The 25,910-nt window shown below is 42.7% G+C and overlaps 1 protein-coding gene across 1 annotated transcript; it reads left to right on the forward strand.

Annotated features, from left to right (window-relative positions):
* Nucleotides 1–20,208: 20,208 nt before the first annotated feature.
* lzts1 (leucine zipper, putative tumor suppressor 1) lies at nucleotides 20,209–25,910 on the forward strand (the record flags this gene model as incomplete). Its single annotated transcript, XM_079270671.1, is given in 10 exon segments — nucleotides 20,209–20,439; nucleotides 20,546–20,683; nucleotides 21,639–21,699; nucleotides 21,702–21,706; nucleotides 22,099–22,258; nucleotides 22,363–22,754; nucleotides 22,874–23,047; nucleotides 23,830–23,961; nucleotides 24,871–25,065; nucleotides 25,362–25,910. Coding segments are annotated over 10 exon segments (2,037 nt in total).

Consider the following 25,910-nt stretch of genomic DNA (forward strand, 5'->3'; position numbering starts at 1 on the left):
TTGACACACTGTACTTTTACAAAATATTTCCTACATGCACAATTCCCAGAATCAAGTTCTTTATAACTGAAATATTTACCTGCTAACGCGACAACTAAACAGAGAAATGTATGAATAAATTGGGAAACATATGTTCACAATGAATATAACGATTAACAATTTATGAATATGAGCAGATCAACAAGAAGATCAGGTAGAATCAGTAAGGATATCTTCGTTTGATGTTCACCAATTCATTTGAATGTGATTAGATGAATGCACCGTTCAGCTGGGAAGAGTGTGAAGTAGAGCAAGAGGAAGACGAGTCGGAAGAGGAAGAAGAGAGGGATCTGTGGTTAGTTTTATTGACGTCTGTTCAGGAGTTCATTCACTTTGTGGTTTGATTTTTTTGATATTGATTTCCCCACACATCTCATTCCTTCATATTTGAAAGTTGTGTTTCTCACCTTGCACTTGATATCACTAAATAAAACCTGATGAGTTGAATAACAATGAATTAAACAGGCTTATAGATGGCACTTATGTTATGACGTATTATAGTGACAGTTGAGGTTTGCAATTATTACCACAGGCATGCATATATACTGTATGTAAGTCTGCCTATATGGATATATCAATGGAAAAAGCAAGATGAATAGTCCCTCTGATGAGGGGCAGGATAAGGGGGAGAGGGGGCCGCCGCCCAGACTTGGTTTCTGCATCAAAATTAGTATGTTAAGGCTAAACTTCCTCTAATTAATACATGTTGGCTCAGCATAACAGATCAATTAAAACACCTTTTATTTTGCATTGGAAATCAGTTTTTCACAGTTTGGGTGAGCCTCCCATGTCTTACCTCCTCTCAGGAATGTAGATGGTCATAAAATGAGGGGAATGGGATCAAAACCTGACCAGTTGGTAGCTTAGCATTCTTCCTTCAGTTTGTTGAGTCAGAGATCAGAATTGTCTGTTGAAGTCACCACTTCATAAGCTACAGTGAGAAGAAAGAGAAAAGAGAAAGGTTTCGACATAAACACATTAATGATTTGTAGCTAAGAACACAACAGAGATCAAAAACTACAGTGAAGGTGTGAACAGAGATTTATTTAGTGGAGAGAAAGTCTAGCACGGTGCAATAGCACACAGCAGCTCTGGGAATGATATCGCAAACACATGTATGTGTGTGTTTGTGTGTCTATGTGTGTGTAGGTGTGTGTGTGCGTGTAGTCTCATGTCAGGATTTGTTGAAGCCAGTATTTTTCGGTCTTTGCCCAGGGCCGTTGTACTACCCTGAGTCTATGTGTACTTTATGTATGCATTGAGGCATAGAGAGAGAGAGAGAGAGAGAGAGAGAGAGAGAGAGAGAGAGAGGGGAACAGAGGAGGAGGAGAGGGGATGAGAGGGAGAGAGCACCTGAAGGTGGGAGGGATGAATGGAGAGAAGAAGAGATGGTGTTGCACCGCCTCTCACCCCGGTTCCATGTCTCCCCCCTCTTCAGAGGTGAGCTCCAGATGTGTATTCTGAATGAGGGTATTGGCTGGAGAACTGCCCTCCACAACCAACAAACCCACGACCCCAGAGGAGCCCGCAGGGCCTCCAGCAGCTGTGGACTGACATGCTGAACACACCCAATGTCAGCTCAAAACACCTCCTCTTACAAGCACACATCAGCCAGGGCTGAGATAGAGAGAGCAAAAACAAAATGAGGGTGGGGGGGTGCAAGGGGGAAAATGGGGCAAAGGTGGATGAGGAGATATAGACAGTGAGAAATAACGAGAGAGTTGGGAACATGGAGGAAAAATGAAGGTGGCGAGGGGGGGTGATGTCTTACAGATAGTGATGAGAGGGGGAAGGCCTATATACACAAAGTGTGTGTGTGTGTGTGTGTGTGTGTGCGTGTGTGTGTGTGTGTGTGTGTGTGTGTGTGTGTGTGTGTGTGTGTGTGAAGTGGATTGTTGAATAGAGGGAGCAAAAAAGGGATATAGAGTGGGGAGCCGAGACCAAGAGAAAAAAACACAAAAAAGTGAGAAATCACAAACATTAAGATTTTTATTGTGCTCTCTTTCTCCCACTACAGCAGTTTCTTGGTGAATACTGATACAGTAGAGATATCTAGGCTACCAAGTGCTGCACTTAATGTAGTTACAACTGACAAAGATCTGAAGATGGGGCTAAATAATAACTTGTCATTAATAACTCGTAATAACAACTCCTTTTACAGGAAAATGCAGCTCTGTAAAGAGGGACGGATAGAAAAACACCTTCAATGATTGTGTCTTCTATAAATCTTTATATATTTAACTGCAAACTGCTTGAAATTGCTTGTAGAATATTTCCAGTCATTAACTGCGCACCCTTTGAAACTGTTAAAAACGCTCGACCACGTTCTTGCCGAGAGTCAGATGAGAATATCAACACCACTTTCATGTCTCCACGGTAAATATGTGGCTGGAGCCAGCAGCCAGTTAGTTTATCTTCGCTCAAAGACTGAAAACAGGGAAACAGCTAGCCATGTCTGTGTCCAGTGATAACTAGATAAATCTGTCCACCAGCGCCTCTAAAACTCACTCAGATAGTTTGTTGAATCCATAACAATATGTATGTATATATATATATATATATGTATATATATATATATATATATATACTGGATGCTGGATTATTTCCCAGCTCGGAGCAGCAGCTGGCATATTTAGTTACCTTTGGAGGGAGCCATAGCTGTTTCCCCAGTTCCAGTTTTCATGCTAAGCTAACCAGCTGTAGCTTCATATCTAGTGGTAAGATATAGTATTTGTGGCATTAACCTTCTCATCTAATTTTCCGACAGAAAGCGAATAAGCGTATGTCTCCAAATGTTGAATTATTTTAACCGTAACAGCCTACAATTCATTTCATAACAAATATTTCTCGTTTAGCACAAAGACTGGAAACAGGAGGAGGCGGTCTGGCTCTGTCCGTATCGGTAACATAATCCGCCCACCCAGGAGGTTACTGCTCCCAACTGAAAAATAATCATAACATAGCCCACCATAAAATGGAAAATTATACTTTGTATACAGTTTTTTATATGGATTAAACGATCTACATAAATGTTAATTCGTGATCTTCAGAAGAGCTTGATTCAGAAGAGATTATGTAACTGTTGGGCAAAGCCAGGGAAGATGTTTCGCTGTTTCCATTCTTCGTGCAAAACCAAAGCTATCTGTTGGCTGAAGCCTTATGATTAGAGGACAGATATCGATCTTCGAATCTAACTTTCCCGCAAGAGTTAGATTAGAGCATTTCCAAAAATATTGACGTTACGTTAAAACAGCACAACTTGTTCATAATGAGGCGGATCAATGTGTTACAGTATATCTCTAAGAAATCGACATGCCTTTATCATGAGTGAATGCTGGCTCTCCATCACCGACATGATGACTGCTCCATCTTTTACAAAGATATCACTGGAGACTTGGTGAGATGGAAAGAAATGATAGAGCGAGAAGGGCTGGACAGAGAGGAAGACGGTAAACATTTAATGGAAAATGTAGGGAGGAGCGGTGATTAATTGTGGAGGTCAAGTACACTGAAAGAGAAGATGGCTGCTTGTTGATGCTTGCATCTAATGGGGAGAGGCAATAAGACAGTAATGGAGAAACACAAAGCTGATGATTTGTTCCCGTAGAAATGCTTCCTCCAAATGCTTCCTGTCAACAGAAGTGCTGCTGTGCTTCTGTTTTGCTCTGATTTTAAATCGAGATTTTTGGGCAGACGGCAGCATTAAGGCTACTGTTTGAGATCCAAGCATTTTAAAAGCGAATACACTGTGGACCACATCATCCAAGGCCGTGACACTCAAAACCTTTCATAACTCTTGATGGCCTTCCCATCTAAATGATTCATTCAAGTAGCTAAATAGCCATTAGAAGTGTAGATATATGGAATGTATTACAGAATCAAAACACAGCAAAGGTAGTCTATAGCTTTTGAGGACATGAACTCTGGCAATAAGACTGTAAATGTTATGATACAAACTATATGAAGCATAATCAGAATGCAGAACTTTTGGCTTTTTTTGTGGGTATCTTTTCTTTTAATCTTCTGCCACTTGGGACACTTCATCCACTGATACGGGAATAACGATGCGTCTTTGGGAAAGGGATTTTAACTGTTTTAGGTCTCTACTTGCAAGAGTTGCAGCTCAATACGGCTCTCAGCTCCGTCCTCCCCGCAGCACTCAGGTCTAATGAGTTGAAACGTAAAGGAGACCAGCTGCTGACGTTTGTGGCTGAGCATTAGCCTGCACCAGGCCTCATGCAGACTCACTTATCTGTATATCACCTGTGTTCCGCAGACTGTGTGGCCAATTATATTTAGCTAAACCAGTACACCAGAAACAAATCAGAGCAGTGTTGTCATCCGCTTAGTCCCGATCCAGAGAGAATTCCTGTTATTTTATTTAACCTTTATCTACTTATAGACGATAACCATATTAGGACATAATGCATTTTTCAAGATCTGGCTTCTTCCTCACTTGCCCGCCAGGGTCAATCATCACTGCAACAGGGACTATAGTGCAGTGTGCATGTCTGTGTGTATGCGTGTGAAGCTTCTCCAAGACATTAAAAATGTTCTTTTGGTTGAGTTTATTTGAGTTTACCGCACAGAACAGCTGGGCATCAATTCAATCTCTACAGGATTTCTCCAACAAGATATGTAGTCCAGAGTGGAATAAAATAGTACATTTAAATTTTTAAGTTCATAGGGCGTATGAGGGAACTGAACTTCTCTCAGCACTGCTGGGTCAAACTGCGTCTGATCTAGGATCTGTTTTAACTTTTGACAGCCAGCCTTAGTTTTAACCATTACAATGGAGTCCCCTCAAACACAAAGGAATCGGCCGCAGTATTGATCTGCATGTAAGAGGCAGAGATAACACTGACATGACATTATGTCGAGTAATTTATCTTTCAACTTTTGGATGAAATGATTGACAGTATAAGTGGATTCTTATCAGGGTCGAGTAGCCTTCCTATTCATCAAAATTACAAGTCAGTGCATTTAAGTGCTAGTGTCTGTGCTGGTAAATGGACTGTATCAGAGCGTGTTTGATGTTGAACTTAACTATGCGTTCTGACAGAGACAATTTAAAGCACCCCACCTAGCCCCAAAGAAGCTGCCTTTAAAACAAAAGAAATACATTGTTGACTCAACTCAATAGGGAGTGAAACATTACACTCCTGCACAGCCTCAACTTTTATTTTCTGTCAGCGTATCTATTTGCGCATTTGTGTGTGTTCATGTGCATGCACCTGTGTTCACTGATGTGCACGTATTTGTGTTTGTGTCCACTCTCCTGTTCTGCCTAGTGGTCCACTCAAATTACACACTGTATTGTATTGGTCTCTCCAGTCAGCAAGCTCATTTGGAAATGAGATTTAAAACAGCAATAAATACAGAATTATATTGGAAAAAAAACAGAAAGGGGAGTGATTTTGTAATTGTTTTTTGTCGGGGGTTGGTCCAAATCACAACTGGGCGTCGAGAAAAACGCAGCTGGAAAGACGTAATGGCAGTGACTTACTGCTAGCCAGTGTTTTTGTGCATTCGGGCCCCCTTGCTGAAAGCAGTATTTTCACCACAGTTTGAAATCCTTTTCCCAGGATAATTATCCATTGTAGATGCCCATCCTCAGATAATGACTGCCTCACCACTGAGCTAGGAAATTAAAAGGGACCCGGTGTGCTGCAAGCACAATGGAGAGACGACCCCCCGTATCAGCACTCAGCTAATTTTAAACAAGGATGGAAACGGGGAAGCTGTTGTTAATACTCCCCTCCTGCTTATAAGGAACAACATAATTTCATTTCATGAAGGATATCATCTGTAGAAGGAAGATACAAATGAAGAGTAATGCGTGAGGAGACCTTGTCTTATGAAGTGAATGGCAACAGTGCCCCCTTGTGAATCAGATAAAAACTTCTCTGCATTCAGAAGCACTACCGATACATATTTGTGATGGCTCCACATTTTTCTTTTCTTTCATACGCTAAGAAGCTGATTTGTGCGGTTCAGCCTCATACTGTCAACACACCTTAGTTACTTTAGCCATTCTGAGAAGGATTAAATGATCAGGAAAGATCAGGACTGACAAAATGGCTGAGGAAAATGGGTTATGTGAAGTTGGGTTATTTTAAGGCACCAGATCAGGAGCAGTTTGTGGCACAGAATAAAAGACGGATAAAATAACAGTATGAACAAAGTGTAAGCACAAGCTGGTGTTTCCAGCAGGAATTTTATAAGTGCATTAGTGCAGCAGGGCCTCGGTTTTAATCAGTGTAGCAAGTATTAACACATTTGTTTCGCGCTGTGGTGTGCACAGAGGCTTAATTATATGATAGTGAATGCCATTTTTCACCAGCTTGGCCTCATGGTGAAGTAATAACTACTGGCTTACAGACCGCTATTTTCCTGATTCAATTGAGACACTTGTTGAAAGCTGGCACGAGGCCCTAAAGTCAGCTATAGCTTAGCCATTGTCGCTATTTACACATGTAACACCATCACTCTTCAGAAGAAACTACAAAAAGCAATACACCTGGAGCTGACATTACTTGACTGTGTTCTGTGAGGCAAACAGATTTTGGAGGGAGGAGGTGTTTAGTGTATTCTGCTATTCTGTTCACGCTGCCGCATGCACCTTGAGACAATTTATAGCTTAGTTACACTTCATATAATCCCTATTAGCAGATGCTTAAGACTTCTGAAAGCAGTTAACTGTTGTTAGCCTGTGAAGTGTTAACCACGGGGAGAGATGGATGACTTAATTTGTGAAATTTGTATGACGCACGTAACACCTGGGGGGGGGGGGGGGCAAGATGGCTGGATCAGGGTGACCTTGGCAGTGATCCATCTGTACATATGGGCACGGTCACCCTGCGCCTCTTTGCCCCTACATCGAAGACTTAAATCATCGACAACAGTTCTTCTATTAACCCTGCACCTTAATAGTATTATGTGCAATCTCGACTGAAAGGTCAAATAAAGGTGAAACAGTGTCTGACAGCTTCAAACAGGGATTTAGTAAGCGCCAGAGGCGTCCCTCTCCTACCGTTAACATCCCACTTCAACACATTTCCAAAGGGTCAAGATAGATATCGATGAGCAGATCCGTACGTGTTCCATATGCTTTTATCTAAAGTCAGTTAATGCTTCTTCGTCTGCGAAGACGATGCTTGCCCTGGCTGTATGCCCAACGCCTTCAACACGCAGAGTCTGTTGATGAATTAAAGCCTCATCAAACGTAGCTCAGCGGAGTTAAGCAAGGTACATTAAATCAATACTAATAACCCCAGTATGTTTTTGTGTGTGTGTGTCTTCGTCACAACACCAGCATCTGGGTGTGTAACACGTACTAGACTCCCAACGCGTGCCACTCATCAGGTGTGTGGGACAGACAGACAACTTCATTGTCCTCATCTAACGTGACAGGCTGTTACTGTGGGCTCTGACCGCTTGGTGCCAGGCTTATTTATATGCTGCCGGTGAGAGAGATCTTGGGGAGTGCAAATTGCCTTGCACAGAGAGACAGCCAGCACTGCTTTGAAGTGTGAGCATCTCTGTGTGTGTCTGCATAGCCTCACTTAATCTCTTGCAGCGGGCAGGACAAGTTGTACGTATTTATGGCAGGGGAAATACAAATCTGTGCATGGATTTTATTTATTGATGACAAGTTGATGTTGTCTGTTGTCTGGCAGTGAGCGCTAGAGATGTATCAAGTTCAGCGAGAAGCCACGTTCTTCTTCTTCACCAAGCAGGTGAAATGTCTCTTTTGCTCTCTGTGGTTGAAACGAGCTCTCGGTGGACTTGTGATGTACGGGGATCGGACGGCTGCCTTGCCACGGCTGTACCGGCAGCGTAACACGCGCTCCCTGTAGTGCCTGACTCTCTAACTTGTGTCCCTCGCTGGAGCAGGAGAGGATGAAGCAGCCATACATCATAGGCCAACAGTGTCCTCTGAGGAGGTGGCAGACAAAACCAACTGAATCAATAAAGCTTGAGCTCAAGCCCTACTTCTGTGCACTCAGACCTCGCCTCAGCCTCTTTACCTCCTTTTCTTACTCAAATTATGCTCTTCTTCCCTACTTACATTTCATGTCCATTTTTCTCTCCACCACTGTCTTTTACAGTGTAACATCGTTTATCTGTGTCAGCCTTCAACTTCTGTCAATATTATCTCTATCTGCCCTTCTGCTCGGCCCCAGGTGAACATGCTGATACACAGTGGAGCTGTCAGCCTTGACAGGAGATGAAAAAAGAAGACGGAAGCACTTAAGAAAGAACGAAAAAGACCACGGCCCGAGTGTTACCGAAGGCCATTCAGCTTGTTAGTGCAGCGGTACCTACATCAGACAAATGCATACTTAATTTTTTCATAGGGGCTGAGTGATTCAAGCTCTGGGTGGGTGAATGTTCCCCAAATATACAGTTTAAATGATGGAGGGCCTAGTGTAGTACCCACATACCATTTCAGACAGCAGTGGAAATGCTATTAGAGAGATAGAAGGAGCACTGGGGAGTAGTTCACGGTAATTAAACTGGAGAGTCAATGTCACTGCTACCTGTTTACGACCCACAAGAGTAGCAGTTTTCTTGTGGTGAAAAGGTTTGGCTTTCATTTATTTCTGTCGATTATTATTATAATCCCACAAAGGATTTAGATTATATTTTTGGGAAATGGTTATTTAATCGCCCTCGAAAATATTTCACCATAAAAATGATTCTGCAGAGATAACAGTTGTGTTAAAGTGGTAACGTACAGATGAATGGTTCACATCTACAATTTATAAATATATTCTGGAATAATTTTGCTCATTAATATTTTACAATGAGCGTTTATTCAGTGTGTAAGCATGTAAAACCCCTTTAATAGCAGGGTGCTTTGCTTTAGTGCCAGTGATCATTTTGTAGCAGTAGGCATGTTTTACACTTCTTTCATCTCGTTTGGTAGAAGGTGTAAAAGCTTAAACTGATTTATTGAAAAAGAATTGCAAAACAACAACTTTAATTTGGAATCGAAAAGAGCCTTTGTCAGACATTATGGAATAAAACATGACCAACATTTAACAACAGCTGCTTCTAATTTAAAATGACATACAACTACTGTGCATTTTAGCGCAATCATTCTATTGTGTCTTGACTGTGTCTATTCACAAAGTCTCCAGTGTAACATGGATTCACATTCAGCTGCCTGCATCCTCCAGTCTGCCAAAAAAGGCATATGTGCAAACATAGAGCAGGCTTATATAAGAAATTGGATTTTGAGATCGGCAGTATGCATGTGTGTGTGTGTGTGTGTGTTTGTGTGTGGCTTTCTAGTTCCCCAAAATCCTGAGGGTCTAAATGCACGCGTGAACATGTGTCTTATTAAAGGTTCTATGTAAATACGTGAGAAGGCTTTTGTGTGTGTGTGTGTGTGTGTGTGTGTGTGTGTGTGTGTGTGTGTGTGTGTGTGTGTGTGTGTGTGTGTGTGTGTGTGTGTGTGTGTGTGTGGGAGGGAGGGAGGGAGGGGTATACACGCATCTCAGCAGTGTCCAGCATCTGGCCTCCTGACATTGACTGGGGTCAGTTTCTTGGGCCAGCTGGGTCAACAACATTATGCTCGGCCTTTTTATCTAACGAGGTTGCTCTTCCTCCATGTTTTTATTTTTGTGGGTGTCTGTTGTCTGTGGGGGTGAGTGGAGATAAGCAGGGAGATGGGGCCAGGCCAAGAAAAGGAGGCACGTTCTGGAAGAGCAAATGTGACGTAAAATCCAATCAATTGCTGCAGCCAATTCCCCGTCTGACAGCCTGAGCTGCTCCTTCTAGTCCAGAAAACCCAAAACTCACATGAGTAATCACGCCGGCTCATTCACTTTGGCAGAAAACAAAAACATCTCTTTTGTTTTCCTGTAATGCAATCTTTAGAGACCTGCTAGAAGATTTATATGACAGTGAGTATTAATAAAAAAGATAACTTCCCCCACACAGACACAAAGGGTGCTGTAGTGCACGAATGAGCAATAACTATGTTTAACAACCCTGCACACCACCATTGATACTTTTGCACTGAGATAGAAAAACAGACTATTTTAAAGCCTGCATGGTTATGAGATAACCATGAAATGATATGTGCACACACACACACACACACACACACAACAATCCCAAATGCACAGTCCCGCCCATTCATTCATGCACACATAGGCAGATGCTTTGTGAGGGCAAACATTTAGGGCCTTCATAGAGTGAGCAGACAATGACACACTAACTGGTGTACATGACAACATGACAGTCTGTGTGATAATAACCTGCATGGCCTCAGCCATAGCACCAGGCGGTATACAAAAAGAGGGTAATGATAGTGTCGGGTCTCGAAATGATATCATTCAAATACACTTTGGTCAAAACCAAGATTACACTGAAGGAAGTCTGAAACAGTCATTATATCTCCACCAAACATGCCCGGACAGCAAAGAGAAGAATTGTACATTTCGTTCACAGCCAGCAAAGTAGCTTCAAACTTAATTTTGTCATATTAACTTTGAGAGAGACTGGAAGTTTTGATTCTTCTAATTGTGATGCAGCAGAGAGTTTTGGGGCAGAATATTAAGAAGAGGAAGGAGTATAGACTGTAAACGAGTGAAGAAAGAGGAAGATAATAAGAACAAGAGAGACAGGCACACAGACACAAAACAGAGGATGTACTTGCATGTCAAATGGGTGTACTGTGAATACCGCAATGCGGGGTTATAACCTGCACACTACCATCCTGATCATTTATTCAACTCATCTGTTACAGAAATAAACCAAAACATCTGCCCCTGGCTTCCTGTGTGTGTGAGAGAGCCAATGGACTCAGCTAGAGCAGTGAAGCAGGTTAAATCTTCAGCAGCAGAGCATGGTGGGTAACAGCACGCATGAGTCATCAGCCCAGCAGCAGCAACTTACATGGCTTTCTTGCAGGTGCACACACATGCATATATGTAGGCTGCACTGGTTCACATGAATATAGTCAACAACAACTGGACACACAATAAAAGGAACCGTTGAAGCTTCAAACACTGAAACAGAGAGATAATTCGAACGCTTCCAGATATTGTGTGTGGCTTAGAAGTGTGGGCAGGGATGATGTGCAGTATGTGGGCATGCAGAGGCAGTGACGTGACTTAAAATAAATAGCAGAGCTGCTGGGCATGATGCCAGGAAAATCGAAGAGGAGAGAGAGAAGCAAGGTGCAAAGTGAGATGAAACAGGTAGAGCCGGATGAATGTAGGGAACAAGGGAGCGGGGAAAATACTCAAGAAATAGTGCACAACTAAAAGGAAATGTATGTAAGAGGTGGACGAGGCAAGCAGCAAAGGGAGGGAGGCAGTGTTGGACGTTCCGAGTGAAGGCGAGAGTGGGAGGGAGTTCAGGAGGGAGGCAATAAGGATACACTGTGAAGAGAGGGAGGGGGAAAGAGAGAAAGAGCTTGTTTATGGAGGAATGTGACTGTGTTCAGGGTATGGGAGATGGGACGGACTGATTGCACCACACCAGGTGTTGATGAGGGGTGAGAGTTGGACCTAGAAAGATCAGCAACAATGGCAGACGTCTCCTTCTCTCCACACCAGCAGTGATAACTGTCCAGTGGTTTGTCCACTGTGGCTTTGAGAAACAGAGCAGCAGCAGCAGTGACCGTGGGGGGCAGGCAGGCTAGGATGGAGGTAAGTCACCTTCAGCTGGACTTGAGGGAAGGTTGTGGCTGTTTGACGTGATGTGACGGGGGATTGTTGACGGTGCAGACTCACAGCTTTGCAACTTCAGACAGAAGTGAGCCTGAGTGTCACTAACAGGTCCCACAGATTTGAGTGTGTGTGTGATTTGTCTTGATGTGGCTTCCATACAATGTTTTAGATGTGTTTGTATTAAGTAAGGAACTAAATGTAGACATGGTTCACTTCAGAACCACACTGAGTAATGTCAGTTGTTTACTTAGTTCAACATTCTGACTGAACCAAAGTTTCTCGACATGGAGGCAGTCCCCAGTCTATTGCTATTTTTTAATTTGCTGGCTCAAAGTAAAAAACATGTCCGAATGAAATGTCTGCTTTCAACAGTTTATTTGTAGAAAACTGCCAATCATGTTCTTTACTTTCAGCACAGCCATTACTGGACACACCATTGTTTTTGACTCGGTGAAATAATCGGGTGCAGCATGGGGCTTTATTTAAATGTTGCGCTGTACACAGCAATTTGGAAAAATAAATGGCATCAGACAAAGAGACGATTGTTGTATGTGTTTCAGCGTGAATTAAGTGTGTCCATATGTCCCGCCATAGTAATTGGCCCAGAATTTTGCATTATAATTAATAGCAACACAAGGAAGAGATATGTGTGGGGAATAATTTACCCTTTGCACAATCTCCCAGTTTTAGTAGAGTCACACCTGCGTACAGTAGAGTGTGTGTTGAGACCTGTGGGGAACATTGGTTTACTGTACATTGTGCTGGTGTCAAAGGGAGTGGGTAAGTATAGGGCGCCTGCTCAGGCATGTTCAGCTTTGCTCTGCACTGTAACTTATTGTACAGAGAAAAACACAGGGGAGGGTGGAGGATGAAAGAAGCAAAGACAGGTCTCTTGTATTGTCACAGCAGAGTTATTTGTTTTCCTTACAGAATTCCCTTTGCTGATGTAAATATCTTGACTCCACAGGTCATTTTTTGTATCTTTTATATTTGCAATTGTATCGTGGGAATTGATGCAGCTGAGTTCCATATCTGTAGCATGTGACAAACCATTAGAGCTGTCACGACCTGCTAACGTAGACGCTTCTTAAAATAACTGTCCCAGATATCCAAATGCAGCATCCTTTCATGAGTGAGGGCTCTGAGAAGTGCAGCATCTCAACATCTTTGTGAGTCTCAGCTCAGGATGATGTTGCAGAGTTTTAAACTTTTCAGCCATGATTGACATAAACTTCCTTAAAAGGGAATTATATTCTGATGATATGTGAATCAGCTGAGCAACTGTGCACAGCAGGCGAGTAGCAGACGTGACTTTTGTGAGTGCTGTTGAACGAAGCATGCCGAGTTTCCCTACAATGATTCATTTAGCATTTCAAGGTTAGGGCGGCTTTTATTTTTGGAGCTGAGAGCAAGTATCGCATGCAGCAGATATTTCCAGCTGTGTTCACATTATTATAGACCCCTGAAAGTGAGCTCATTATGTCTCCTCTTACTCCCACATTACAGCAGCCACACACACACACACACACACACACACGCACACACAAAGCCACAGCAGATTAGGAGGATGGTTATGCTCCAGATTGACAACCTTATCACCAAGTCTTCAGCTTGCAGGGTCAATGGGCCCCATTGCCAGGAAAGACCTCATTCTTTTCCGCCGACCTATGCATGTCATTCCACTGTGATACCGTATCAAACACAAATACATAAGACGGAGTTTTAAGAAATGGTGCGGTGACTAAATGTGACTTTGTGAGAAATGCAGAGGTTAGGTGAGTTTATGTAAAACGTATGCTACTAAATTAAAAAGCTCTAATTTGTCTTTTGGAACTCAATTTAATGATCTACATAACAAGACCAGGATGAAACATTTATTCTAATTGTATTATTTTGACAGCAAGTGTGCCTTCCTCAGTGAAAACTCAATTATTGTACATATGATAATCTGACACCACAACAATTATTAAAGCTTTTATCACAATCAATCAAGTTAAAATTGTATATTGTGGTCATAAAAGACACTGCCTGTTCAAAACAAGTGGCGGGTAATGGATGGGCAATAATTCAAAATGTCTAAAAATACTTCCATTTGTAACAATCCATTTTTACTTGTTGTTTTTAGAGTGGGATAAAAGCCTTAGATGTAAATATTTCATGACTATGGAGCTGGCCGGCGATCTGCAGTATCTAACTAAAGACACATACAACTCTTTAAAACAACTTCTGGACTCATTCCAGGGCAATAGATAAGTTTGAAGCATTACAGAAAAGTGCAAAGACATATTGTAATGCAATAATCAATCGTGGATGGATGGATGCAGCTCAATAAAGGAATATAAAAGGAAGTTTAACATATTTAATTTTAGGGCTCCATAAATTCATGAGCATCAATTCCCATCCTCGTTGCAGCACTAAAGCCTCCCATTTAGACTCCATTAAAAATACATTTTCCTCTATACTCCGGCTGCCAAGGCTATGCAAATGCCTGTAGTACAGGAGCAGTAGTTGGCCAGCCATACAAACCCAGTGAGTAGTGCACACAACCTCCTTATCTATTAAAACCTAAGGAGGTTGATTGTTTGGTTGACCTAATGTCTCATTTGGATGCACATAATAGGTTCTGAATGCGATCTAATTGTAACGGGGGTCCTTCACTAAAAGCAGGCCTTTGGTCTAAGAGGAGGCCGCACTGCTGCCAATAGGAGACACAAAGATCAAAGTAATGAGCAATACATGTTTTGCTTGCAAAATTCAAGGAAACATGTGCCTTTCTCTGGATCCAAACCCCTCAAACAGAGGAGATATCGTTTATTGTTTACAGGACAATAAATAACAGTCATCATTGTATCATGCAACGTCAGCTCCACAGAATATATCTCTCTCTCTCACACACACTTGTCTCTCTCTCTCTCTCTTTCTCCGTGCCTAGTATTCCATCTCCTTCATCTGAGGCGGTAATGAGTGTCTGCTATTCTGCTCTTCAACATTGAAGCCCTGTTCATGCTCAATCTCCTTTACAATGCACTAAAGGGATTACCCAATTAGCTGCTATTGGATGCCATTGTGCATGTGTGTGTTTGTGCGTGTGTGTGTGTGTGTGTGTGTGTGTGTGTGTGTGCGTGCGCATTCATGGTCAGTAGATAGATGTGTTAGCAGTGAAAGTGAAAGATAGATGGCTGTCTGTACCCAACACTTCATTCCCAGTTGATGTTCTGCTGGAGGCACATTACTCATTCCCACAACTCAGTTACAATGAATAAGACACAAGATGGGTGTGTGTGTGCGTGTGTGTGTGTGTGTGACTGAGGCCTTGACGGGCCACATAGAATGACAGAAAAAATGACAGAGTATTACTTCTCTATAATTCAACCAATCAATCAGACTATTATTCCCCCTTGCTTTAATTTGTGAGTTTAATTTCCACTGTGTCATGCCTAGGATAATGGGAGATGCCTGCTTCATTACATGTGAATCATGACTTATTTTGTGTGAACCACAAATCAATTCCAGTTATCTAATGTATTCCATCACACTGGGAGCAATATGTTCAGCGTATACATTTAGAGGATCGAACAGCATAATAAGGATTGATTTTGATGTCTCCTCCAAAGTTAAAGGTGCAATCCAGATTTTTTTCAATCAAAATTTTAGTTAATGTGTTTAAATTTCATTTAAAATTCATCATGGCACTTTGATGAATGTTCTTAAACAGAATTTATAGCATGCATATATGAACATATTTGCATGCTATCCAGCCATTGGTTTACTTTTCTGTTTGCTGCTGCCTTTAATTGAACCACATTCAATTAATATATTCATCAGTTTCCTGCATTTCTGCATTTTACTACTGCATTTTATTTCTTACACAGTTTTTAAATGTTTTAATGCAATGAATGTTCTTAATTGTTTTTAAATCTCCTTTTTTTGATGCTTTTACTGGTTTTATGTGAAGCACTTTGAATTACCTTGTTGTTGAAATGTGCTGTACAAATAAACTTGCCTTGCCTTGCCTTACTAACAACCATTGCTTGTAGAATCACAGTCTGCAATAGCTTATGTTGGCCCACATGTTGATGAGCCAACAGGGATGTTGTGGAAATGTCAATTTGGTAGCTTTTGTACTTCAGCAGTCAACTTCTACCGTAAATCTCCGTTGTCAGACATAACTGCCAACACTCGAACATACAAAACAAAATGTGCTTTCATCTCCTTTATCTCACAATGATAAGCGCCATTTGACCACAAGCACCATGATGGATTAGCTGCCTAAAGTTAGTTTTAAGTCTACAAGATGCTGTAGTTACATCAGTCAAAGGTATTGGCTGCCCATAAACATGACAACCAGTTTAAAAGTGTGCCTTCTTGGGAAAATGAATGGGAGGTAATGTCATAGGGAATAATATTCGGCACATCCTGTGGCTCTGGAGGCAGCACACAAAAGTCAGGAGAAAAATAACCCTGGTGATGTCATCGAGGTCAATTTGGGCTTTGGGACTTTTCTACATTTCTGACATAAATCCTGTTCTCATGGAGTTAAAAAGACATTTACTGTGTACGGAGGGTTTAAAGAATCAATGCTATTGAGTTCCATTATGGAAAGTGTTTTTGCACTAAAAGTCAGGATGCCTTTTGACCATTGACAAGCTTTCCTCACTAGTCCTCCAACATTGTGTTAAAATGACAATAATTAAACCCCAAAAAACGTAATAATAAATGGGGTAAAACATGTAAAAACACTGCGTATGAAATTCTGTGTGCGCTAAAGACGGCACACATGAACAAAGAACCATAAGCTGTCTGAGACTGACCTAAAAAAAAACAGACACACTGAACTAGATAGATTTCACATGCATCTGTTCAAAATTACCATAAAGACAGTGAGAATTAAAGAGATGCCATCTGGCACCATGGCAGTGTAGAGGTACAGTGAGAACAGAAGAGAGTTTCATGGTCATTGTCAGACAGGTATAAATCCTGGACCTCAATAGCACACTGCTGCCTTCCACTGGCTGTGGAAATGGATTGGCTATGCCCTCGGAGGGTGTTTCTATGTGTGACTGTGTCTGCATGTGTGTGGAGGGGGGCTGGGGTGTATTGTCAGCTGGTTCTGCGCGGGACACGGCTTTGTGTCAGGCAGGTCAGCTGGGGCTCGAAAGCTAGGACGACACCCCCGCTCATACACACACACACACCACCACCCACTGCTTACACACAGACACACGGCAAACAAGTGCACACACTCTTTTGTTCACACACAGAAAAAGAGAAAAAACATGCAGCCAATCAGATATAGGATTAGATGTATGCATGCATCCACACACCAGAGTTCCCATCTCACCAAAGGTCTTAAATCACTCTGTCTACTCAAATGCCGCATGGTCAGACCATTCGTACTGCTCATTAAGATTTGCAATGATGGAGCAATGAAAAGACCTTCAATTCACTTCAATATTTGCATCAAATTGAAGTGAAAGCAAGCAAAAAGGCGTGTGGGGCTGAATTGGACCAATTAAAGAACAACGGTTGTCAGCTGAAAGGATGAGTGAGCGCTGCTGCTGAAAAATAGTATGGTAGATCTACAGAGATAATGTATACGCTGGGTCAAAAGACTTTGTGAAAACACTTCATGGTAAAAACTTTCAGTCAATATGATGTAATGTGATGTAAACTTTGGTGCAATGTTAAACGATCCCACAGCATAGGGGCCTGCTGCTTCCCATTACTTTCACTCTAACAAACAGATTTCTTCATTGATTTGTGTGCGACATCAATGAATCAGGACTGTTCAGCCTGTAGATGCATGGCAAAGCTGTCTGTTTTCTTCACGTTCCGGGAAAGTATTCCTTTACTCGTGACGAAAATGGGTTCTAAGATTTACACCTGTTTTGTCAGCAGCAGAGCTTCGGGGCCATATCTCTTCTGTTGTTGTTTGTTCATTTGGAACACAGTACCGTGTATATTTTCCTGTCGTGATGTGTGATTGTATTTCATCCACAAGGTGTTTTGTCATGTACTCTGTGGGTTGATGAATGCTCTACTGCCTTAGAGAGACTTGTGCGCCAATGAGACCGTGTGAAAGTGTGTGTTGTTTATGTAGATGTATAAAAGTGTGTGTGTGTGTGAGAGAGTACGTCTGTGAGTGTATGTCTGAGCAAAACGGCAGGATGGTGGTAAATCACGATAAAACCGAAGCTCTTCAGCCTTCTCATTGTGAGGACGAGTCATTTATTTCACACTCAAATATGGTCCTGGGCTGTTTGGGGAGAATACATCAACCGGCACACAAGAGTCCACACAAAGAGCGGCACACTTCAACAGACAAAGAGCGAAAAAAGAGAGGGCAAGCGCCTTTTTTCTCCTTCACATGAAGTGTTGTTTGTTCAGGGAGGGTGCAGGGCACCGAGTGGGACGGCTGGACGGAGGGAGGGACTGATGGAAGGAGGGAGGGAAGGAGGGGGCGAGGGTGAATGGTTAATACACAGTAAGTCGGTGCACAAACGGAGGGTGTCTGTGGGTGATAGTGAGGAGAAGAGGGGGGTACACAGGGGGTGTAAAAGATCTTTTGTGAAGGCTGGGAGTTAATCACTTGAGCGGCACACGCCAGTTCTATGGGAGCACATGTTGTACACTGGCTCCCCCGGGGGGAGCAGGAGGTCCCAAAACACACCCACACACACACAGAGTTGAATTTACATGTCAGTTATAATGCAAAGCTGGGTACGGGCCATGTAGAAAGACCCACCCCCTCCACAGAACAGTTAACAGACCCTCCTGGCCATGGGGATAGTGTGAGGTTTGCATTTGCTGCTGGTTCATTCAAGGGCACACACACACAGATACACATGTCTGCATGCCTGTTCAATTTCTCCAGGACTGGATAGATGACTCTGCAGGGGCCTTGCTAGAGATGGATGCTTAGATTGACCTGGCAGTAAGTACAATCTATTGTTTCATTACTTCAGTCCCATGTCAGTGGTGGATGCTAATATCTGAGAGTGATAGTGCCTTCACTGGAGTTTATTTAGCGGCAGACATCCAGGCACAGTAGACATTTACATCACTGGTACTGACTGGGGGACTGCTTTGTACACATTTAACATTGACAATACCATTACTCAGTATTTTCAGTGGTTGTTTACTTTCTAGAATATATTTAGACTTTCATCCTGAATGAAACAATGAAAAAGGAAAACTGAAGCTGTGCTGGAAGACTGGCTATGCGCTTCTTTCATGACTTCATGCAATAGGGTTGTCTTTACTTTCCCATATTCACCTTCACTGTCGCTGTCTTATTCTGCTGTAGAAACCACTCAAACTTTCCCACTTTGTCTCACTTGCTGTCTTTCTCTGATGCTCTTATTATTCTCCTCATGATGGAACATGTTTCATCTCGCTTATCATTGTTTTCTGGGCGATGATAAGCGACAGCCTCGACCAGCTCTCCCATCAAACACCTCATCGACAAACACTGACAGCTATGCATATCCTTACAAACACCGCCGTGCAACCGATGATCATGAATAAGCCTCAAGCAAAATGCAATGTACACTAATATGTGACTTACCATTAGTCCCATGGCCATTAGTGCCATGCTTTGTTGGTGTGGACATTATAACATGCTTAAAGGCTGTGGACCAGGTGGTCAGGGGAGCCCACAGGCCTAATCAGTCAGTATGGAGCCCTTTGCTGCTAAAGTCACTACTTTTCCCCTGTGGGTTGGAGATCATGACTAGCAGCATCTGGGATCCGGTTGTCTTTAAAAGGGGGGGGGGGGATAGCAAATAGAGAGCATCACTCGTACCTCTGTGGATAAATGTCCTTGTATTATAAGTGAGAATGTTAACAACATATATCCAGTCGTGTTGTGTTCTTAATCTCATTGTTATTTCATAATTCGAGCCAATCACATTAATAAAAGTCAATATTTATGTGTGGTCATACTGTGTTTGAGTAAAATAGCAAATCCAAAATGTTTGTGTGGTGTTACTCAGATGGCAGCACCATCTAAGTGTTGAGTAGTCTGTAAGTAGCCCAATTGCCAGTTTGTTGAGAGGAAGGGCAGCCAAAGGGTTTTTTGTTGAATTCAACGGCCCAGCCATAAATCTAGACACACAAAGCCAGGCAGAGTGCCAAGATGGATTTCTTTTTTTGCCTTGTTTGTTTTGCAAATGTCTACACACCTGCTTCAACACTGCATATTTGGACTGAACAGGAAACAATATAACTTAACAACACTAAAACAGCATCAGATGACACTATGACATTGTTTTTGTTCTTTTCATGAAAACAATCTTCTGTTTAAGGATCACCAGCTAATATTCTCTGTGCTTAATGTGTATTATCCCTTTCTTGCCTTGTAGATGGAGCCATTGGCAGTATCTTTCTGGGGTCATGAGCTGGTTCTTCCCTTCACTTCTGTGTAACTTGACCTCCTGGACTTCAGCCACACCCTCCCCTCACCTATGCCTGCAGGACCATGGGCAGTGTCAGCAGCCTCGTCAACAGCAACAGCCTTAACAGTAAACACTGCAAGGCATCTGAACATAGGCTAAAAAAGGGAATAAGTCCTCATAGAAAGAGTGGAGGTTGCAGCCTTGACGAGCTACTGACGTGTGGCTTCACTCAGCGCTCCTCGTCCACCACTCGGCCCCCTAAAGGCCTGTCGCACTCCCGGTCAGGTCGAAGTGAAGATTTTTTTTACATCAAAGTATGTGCCATCCGATGACATCAAAACTATCATCTTAGTTCGTAAGAAATATATTGCACATATATGCAGTTACAAATCATAACATGTGTATCCTGTTCCCTATAAGGTGAGCCATAAACCGAGGTCAGTACACCATAGAGGGGCATCGATGGAAGATAAGGCAGGTGCAAAGAACAGAGACGGGGAATCAGATGGGCGACTGCAACCCAAACTGCTGCTCGTGCCAGGAAAAATGACCGACAGGGTGAGCAAAATGTCCAGTGTTTTCACGCTCGTGCTTCACTTAAATGGTACAATTAGAATTTAAAGTAAAAGTAGGTACAGCATTTTGGGGAAATAGCTATAATTGCTTTCCTGCCACGTGTTGTTTGAGAAGATTAATGAAAAACTTACAGTAAATGTGTAGCTGAAGCCAGCAGAGGGTTAGCTTAGCTTAGCATAAAGACTGGAAACAGGGCTAGCCTGGCTCTGTGCAAAGGTAACAAAATGAACCTGCCAGCTACTCTTGTATTTGTTTATACTGTACAAAACCAATACTTAATAGATATATCAGATATTAACTGAGATTATGATTTCATGTCCATTTTCATTGCCTCATCAAATTTAGCTCTGCTGTGCTTTACTTGACTGGAACAGTTATGGTTCTTCTTACAACCATTTAGAAGTCATGTGGCAGAACTGCAAAAGACTTTGAAAGCCTCTCAGTGAAGTTGAGGATAAAACATGCACCGCAGGTAGTTTAATTGGTAGCAACCATTCCTCACAACTTGTGTTGAACCTTCCCAGTTTATTAATCACCCCCTCCCAGATTAATGACCTAAGAATGCCTTGATCTTCTCAGTGAAGTCATGTCTGTGCCAAGAATTCACAGGCAAATGGAATCTCTTTCAATAGGTCTTTATTCCTCGGGGGCAGGAGGCTGAGAAAGGAGAGGAATAGGAAACAGCTTTATAAGAGATAGAGCAGAGAATAAGAGAGAAGCGAGAGAGAGAGAGAGAGAGAGAGAGAGAGAGAGAGAGAGAGAGATCGGGGGCCAACGAGAGTTTGAGGGATGGAAAGAGAGAGAAAAAAATGAGGAAAGGCATCCCAGTCATGAAGTCAGTGAGAAGGAATGCTGAGCTCACACGCTTTACCTCTTACACTTCAGCAGTAGCTCATATTATTAATTTCATAGAGAAGGGCGATTCATCTTCCCTCAGACAGCACATGGGGAAGAGATGTGGGATGCAGAGGGGAGGAGAGGAGGACAGAGAGGAGGGGAGGAAGGGTACTGCTGGTGACATTCTTGGACAGCACAGATGGGGCAGGCGGGGTTCATCTTTGAAATTAGTTTTCTCTTTTATGACAGTCGAGTGAATTTTACTTGCAACTACTGGCGTTTAATACTGCCAACTTGTAGTGAAGCAATCCTGCACACTTCAGTGGTTCTAATATGAAAAGACTTGATAAAAAAGAAAAATCTATCCCTTTCACTTGTACAGACTTCCACTATGTGACAGTATTTATCTCTGTGAAAGCCAGTCATTGTGATTTTCAAGTTTCAGAATGCAACTCATCTTTGGCTCTTTGTACTCCCAGTATAAGCTAAGAGGAGCCACTGAATATAAAATCTAAAATTGGGAAGAGCACCCCTGACGATGTGTCATTTCACTCTTCTAGACCTCTGCTGAGAAGTCATTGGTGCGTTCCACTGCCTTAAAGCCTGTGATTCCCAGGAGTACATCCTCCACAGAGACAGGCCACAACAGCCTGGACATCCTTTGTCCTCTGGAGAAAGCAAGGAGCCCCGATAACAGACACAAGCAAGACACCTTCTCAGGTCTTTATCCATATCATATTGATAAACGGAGGCTTTAAAATTAGATTATTACAAATTGAACTACAGATTACACTAAAGTAAAATGCCTTTTCTTTTCCTTTTAGGGACTCTCTCCGACTCTGGACGTAACTCTATGTCTAGCCTGCCCACCCACAGCACCAGCGGCAGTCTTAGTGCTTCCACGGGCCCTGTCAGTCACAGTGATGGCAGCTCAGCTCCTGCAAACAGCCTCAGCAAGGGAGTACAACCCAATTTCCCTCCATGGGTCAACGGCAATAGCACTAACCTTGACTGTAGCTACAGGGCTGGTTTAAACTGCGGAGGTTTGGCATCTAAGGCTAATGGGGATGATGGCTCCCCGCTTTCTGCAGATGAGCCAAGCGCTCTCTGTGAAACTGCAGGTGGGATTCGCTCCCCCATTACCACAGATGAGTCACTGATTGAACGTTTGGAACAAAGGCTGCTGGAGAGAGAGACTGAACTGCAGGAGCTACAGGTATCAAGCTGTCACTTTACTAAAAAAAACAGCATGTGATCAAGATCAGTGCCTCTTTATCAGTAGTTAGACTGTACAACTGTGATACTTTTTACTGAGATGTCTTCACCATGAAATAGGTGGGTTTTGAAGACAAGGAAGTAGACACGTGCCAGCTGTTTGAGGAAAGACAAAGGTACTGTGCTGAGGAGATGGAGGGGCTGAAGCAGCGCTGCTCCACAAAGCTACGCCAAGTGTCCCAAATGGCCGCAAAAACCCAGCAAGCACTCCAGCTGCAGGTCAGCCAGCTCCAGGTCGGCACATATCCTCTTTTCTTTCTTGTACCCCTGATTTCCGGTTCATCTTCATCCCAACAACACTTCCCCTGTTTCTATGACTTAAAGGGAAAATTTGGTACCTTTTTATGTGGATGTCCAATCATTATCAACGGCAAGTGTAGTCAATTGAAGCAATACATTCCTCAATGCGTGCTATATTGACTGAAGAAGCTGAGTTCTCCTGCTTGAGGAGCCATGCCGGCAGAGCCTACATCTGCATTGAGAACAAGCTTCTGATACCCGGAGGGTTCCCGCCTGCCATATGCTCTTGCATGGCTAATGCAGCCGCAGCTACAGCCTCGGCCTCTCTCCGCTGCATTGCTTTGGCCTTATACTCTGGCTTGAATGATTACGGCTGAATATCCGAGTCGGCCAAAACACGTTTTTGGAAACGTAGCTTGTTTGCAACACTAGAGAAGAGAACAAGGAAGTTCTTATTTTGAGCGCTATCTAGAGCATGTGCGCCCCCTGCCGAAGACAAGAAATCCATGCTGAAATAGCCTGAAATAGCCTGTAATACTACAAATGCAACTATGTCACTTTCACATCAAATGACGGATTTTGACGCTCCGAACTGAGGAATTTATTGCTTCAATCGACTACATTTACATCAAAACTGATTGTACATATAAAAGGTGGTGAATTTTCGCTTTCAAATACAGTATTATACCTTCATTTCATTTGAGAAAAAAAGCAGTAGCAGAAGCATAAAAACTCCACACCTTAATGAGTGAAATGATAAATGAACTCTTGTACAGGCGGAGAAGGAGAGGCTTCAGGATGATGTCTCAAAGCTAACCCGGGAGAAGGATCTTATTGAACTCAGACTCAGGACTTATGCGACAGAGAGCACACAGCTCGCTCCGACACTGGAGGAAACTCAATGGGAGGTGAGTCATGAGTCCAGCGATATCAGTTGGGTTTGAAAGCTTGTAGCATAGAATACAATCTGGTACAACCTTGAAGGCTGCTGAGGAGGTGTGGGGACATAATGCTCTTCTATCAGTGGGTGAAAAATCCACCACTATGTATGATAAGAAACAGAAATCCATCATAAAAGTGTTCATAGAATAGATTTTTTTATATAACCAATGGTTCAAATGACTGCGTGTAATGTGAAAGAGACCTCTTGAAGGGATGAACCTACAGAGACTAATCACCAACTCTGCAGTTCTCCTCAACCCAATTGAGCTTTTTAGCATCTTTCAGCTCATGTTTTGGTTTTATGGCCCGTAACTCTACTGTTTAGGTTCAGTACCAGCGCTCTCATCAGACCCGTTTGCAGCTATTTTGCCACAACAAACAACTGTTTGATCCGTGTCTGCTGGATCCAAATAGGAAACTGTTTGTTAACACCTCTACCAACAATGCCTTTATGTGTATGCTGATAATATGTCAATTTTGTGTTTACAGCCGGTTGAGCAGCCTGCAGATTGTTTCAGTTATTTAAATATTTAGCTTGCTTTTGTAATTACGTAAAAAAAAAAGTTGCGTTAATGAATTCTATCGTCATATTATGTTTTACAACGGAATATAAGTCACTAATACTTACTGTACTTCATGCCATTAATGGCCAAATATTCTGCATCTCAGTGTCACTGTGCTGGGTGGTATCATTATCGGGGATGAACAAAATCCATAATTGTAAAGATATACAGTATAGGAAGCCTTGCACATAATTAACAGTATAACAGTATCCGTTGTTTTTTTGTCCCCCCTTTAACTGCCAGTGTGAGGTACGTCATACACATTATTACTCTGACTGGTTCATCTTCATAATTGTCCCTGTATGAATGTAGGTGTGCCAGAAGACTGGGGAGATCTCATTGTTGAAGCAGCAACTGAGAGACTGCCAGGCGGACGTCCGCCGCAAGCTAAACGAGATAGTTTGCTTCAGAGCATCACTGAAGGAGAACACAGCAAAGATGGAGATACTCGAGAGACAGAATAAAGACCATGATGACAAACTGCGCTCTCGCACCATAGAGTTTGAGGTTAGTCAGTTCATGATTCAGTGGCAATTCATTCCAGCATGGCATTCAAATAAGGAGGTGGGAATAAAATAGATGCAGAGTGCTAATAAGACCAAAGCACTGAGCACAGAGGTACCTGCTATTATGTGCGAGTGCTACACTCAACTGTGACCTTCAGAGTGTTTTCCATGTCCATCTTTTAGCAGACTTATATAATCACAGTCTAAATAAGTGAGCTTACACTTCATTTTATTAGACCCTGTTACAGCAAGCAAAACAGTCTGCTTAATTGCTGCCAATTTCCATTTTTAATTAAGGTGTGCCAAAATGAACTTCAGCGCAAGAAGAATGAGGCGGATTTGCTGAGAGAGAAAGTGGGAAAACTGGAGGAAGACATTCAGGGAATGAAACAGGATCTTGCCATGGCCAAAGAGCGGAGGCTGAGGCAAAGTTTGCAACTTGAGGCCCATGCCCGGACCCAGGCCTTGGAAAGACGAATCCAAGGCTCCGACAACCCCGCCCAGGGCCATGAGGAGCAGAGCAGTGGACACATTGCCACAGAATCACTCCAGAGAGAAGTGGAGAGACTGAAACAGCAGCTCAGGAAGCAGAAGGACACACAGGAGAGGCTGGCTAACAGCTTTGAGCAGGAGAGACTAACGTGGAACAAGGAGAAAGACAGGGTCATCAAGTACCAGAAGCAGCTCCAGATCAACTACCTGCAGATGCACAAGAAGAACCAGGACCTGGAGAGGATCCTGAAGGAACTGACCGCTGAACTGGAGAGCCGGACAGAGCTCGGCATGGACATCAACTACAGCTCAGGGTTACAAACGTACGACGACGTTATTGCAACAGAGATTTAA

Source organism: Melanostigma gelatinosum (genome assembly GCF_949748355.1).
Source record: "Melanostigma gelatinosum genome assembly, chromosome: 6".
NCBI lineage: Eukaryota > Metazoa > Chordata > Actinopteri > Perciformes > Zoarcidae > Melanostigma > Melanostigma gelatinosum.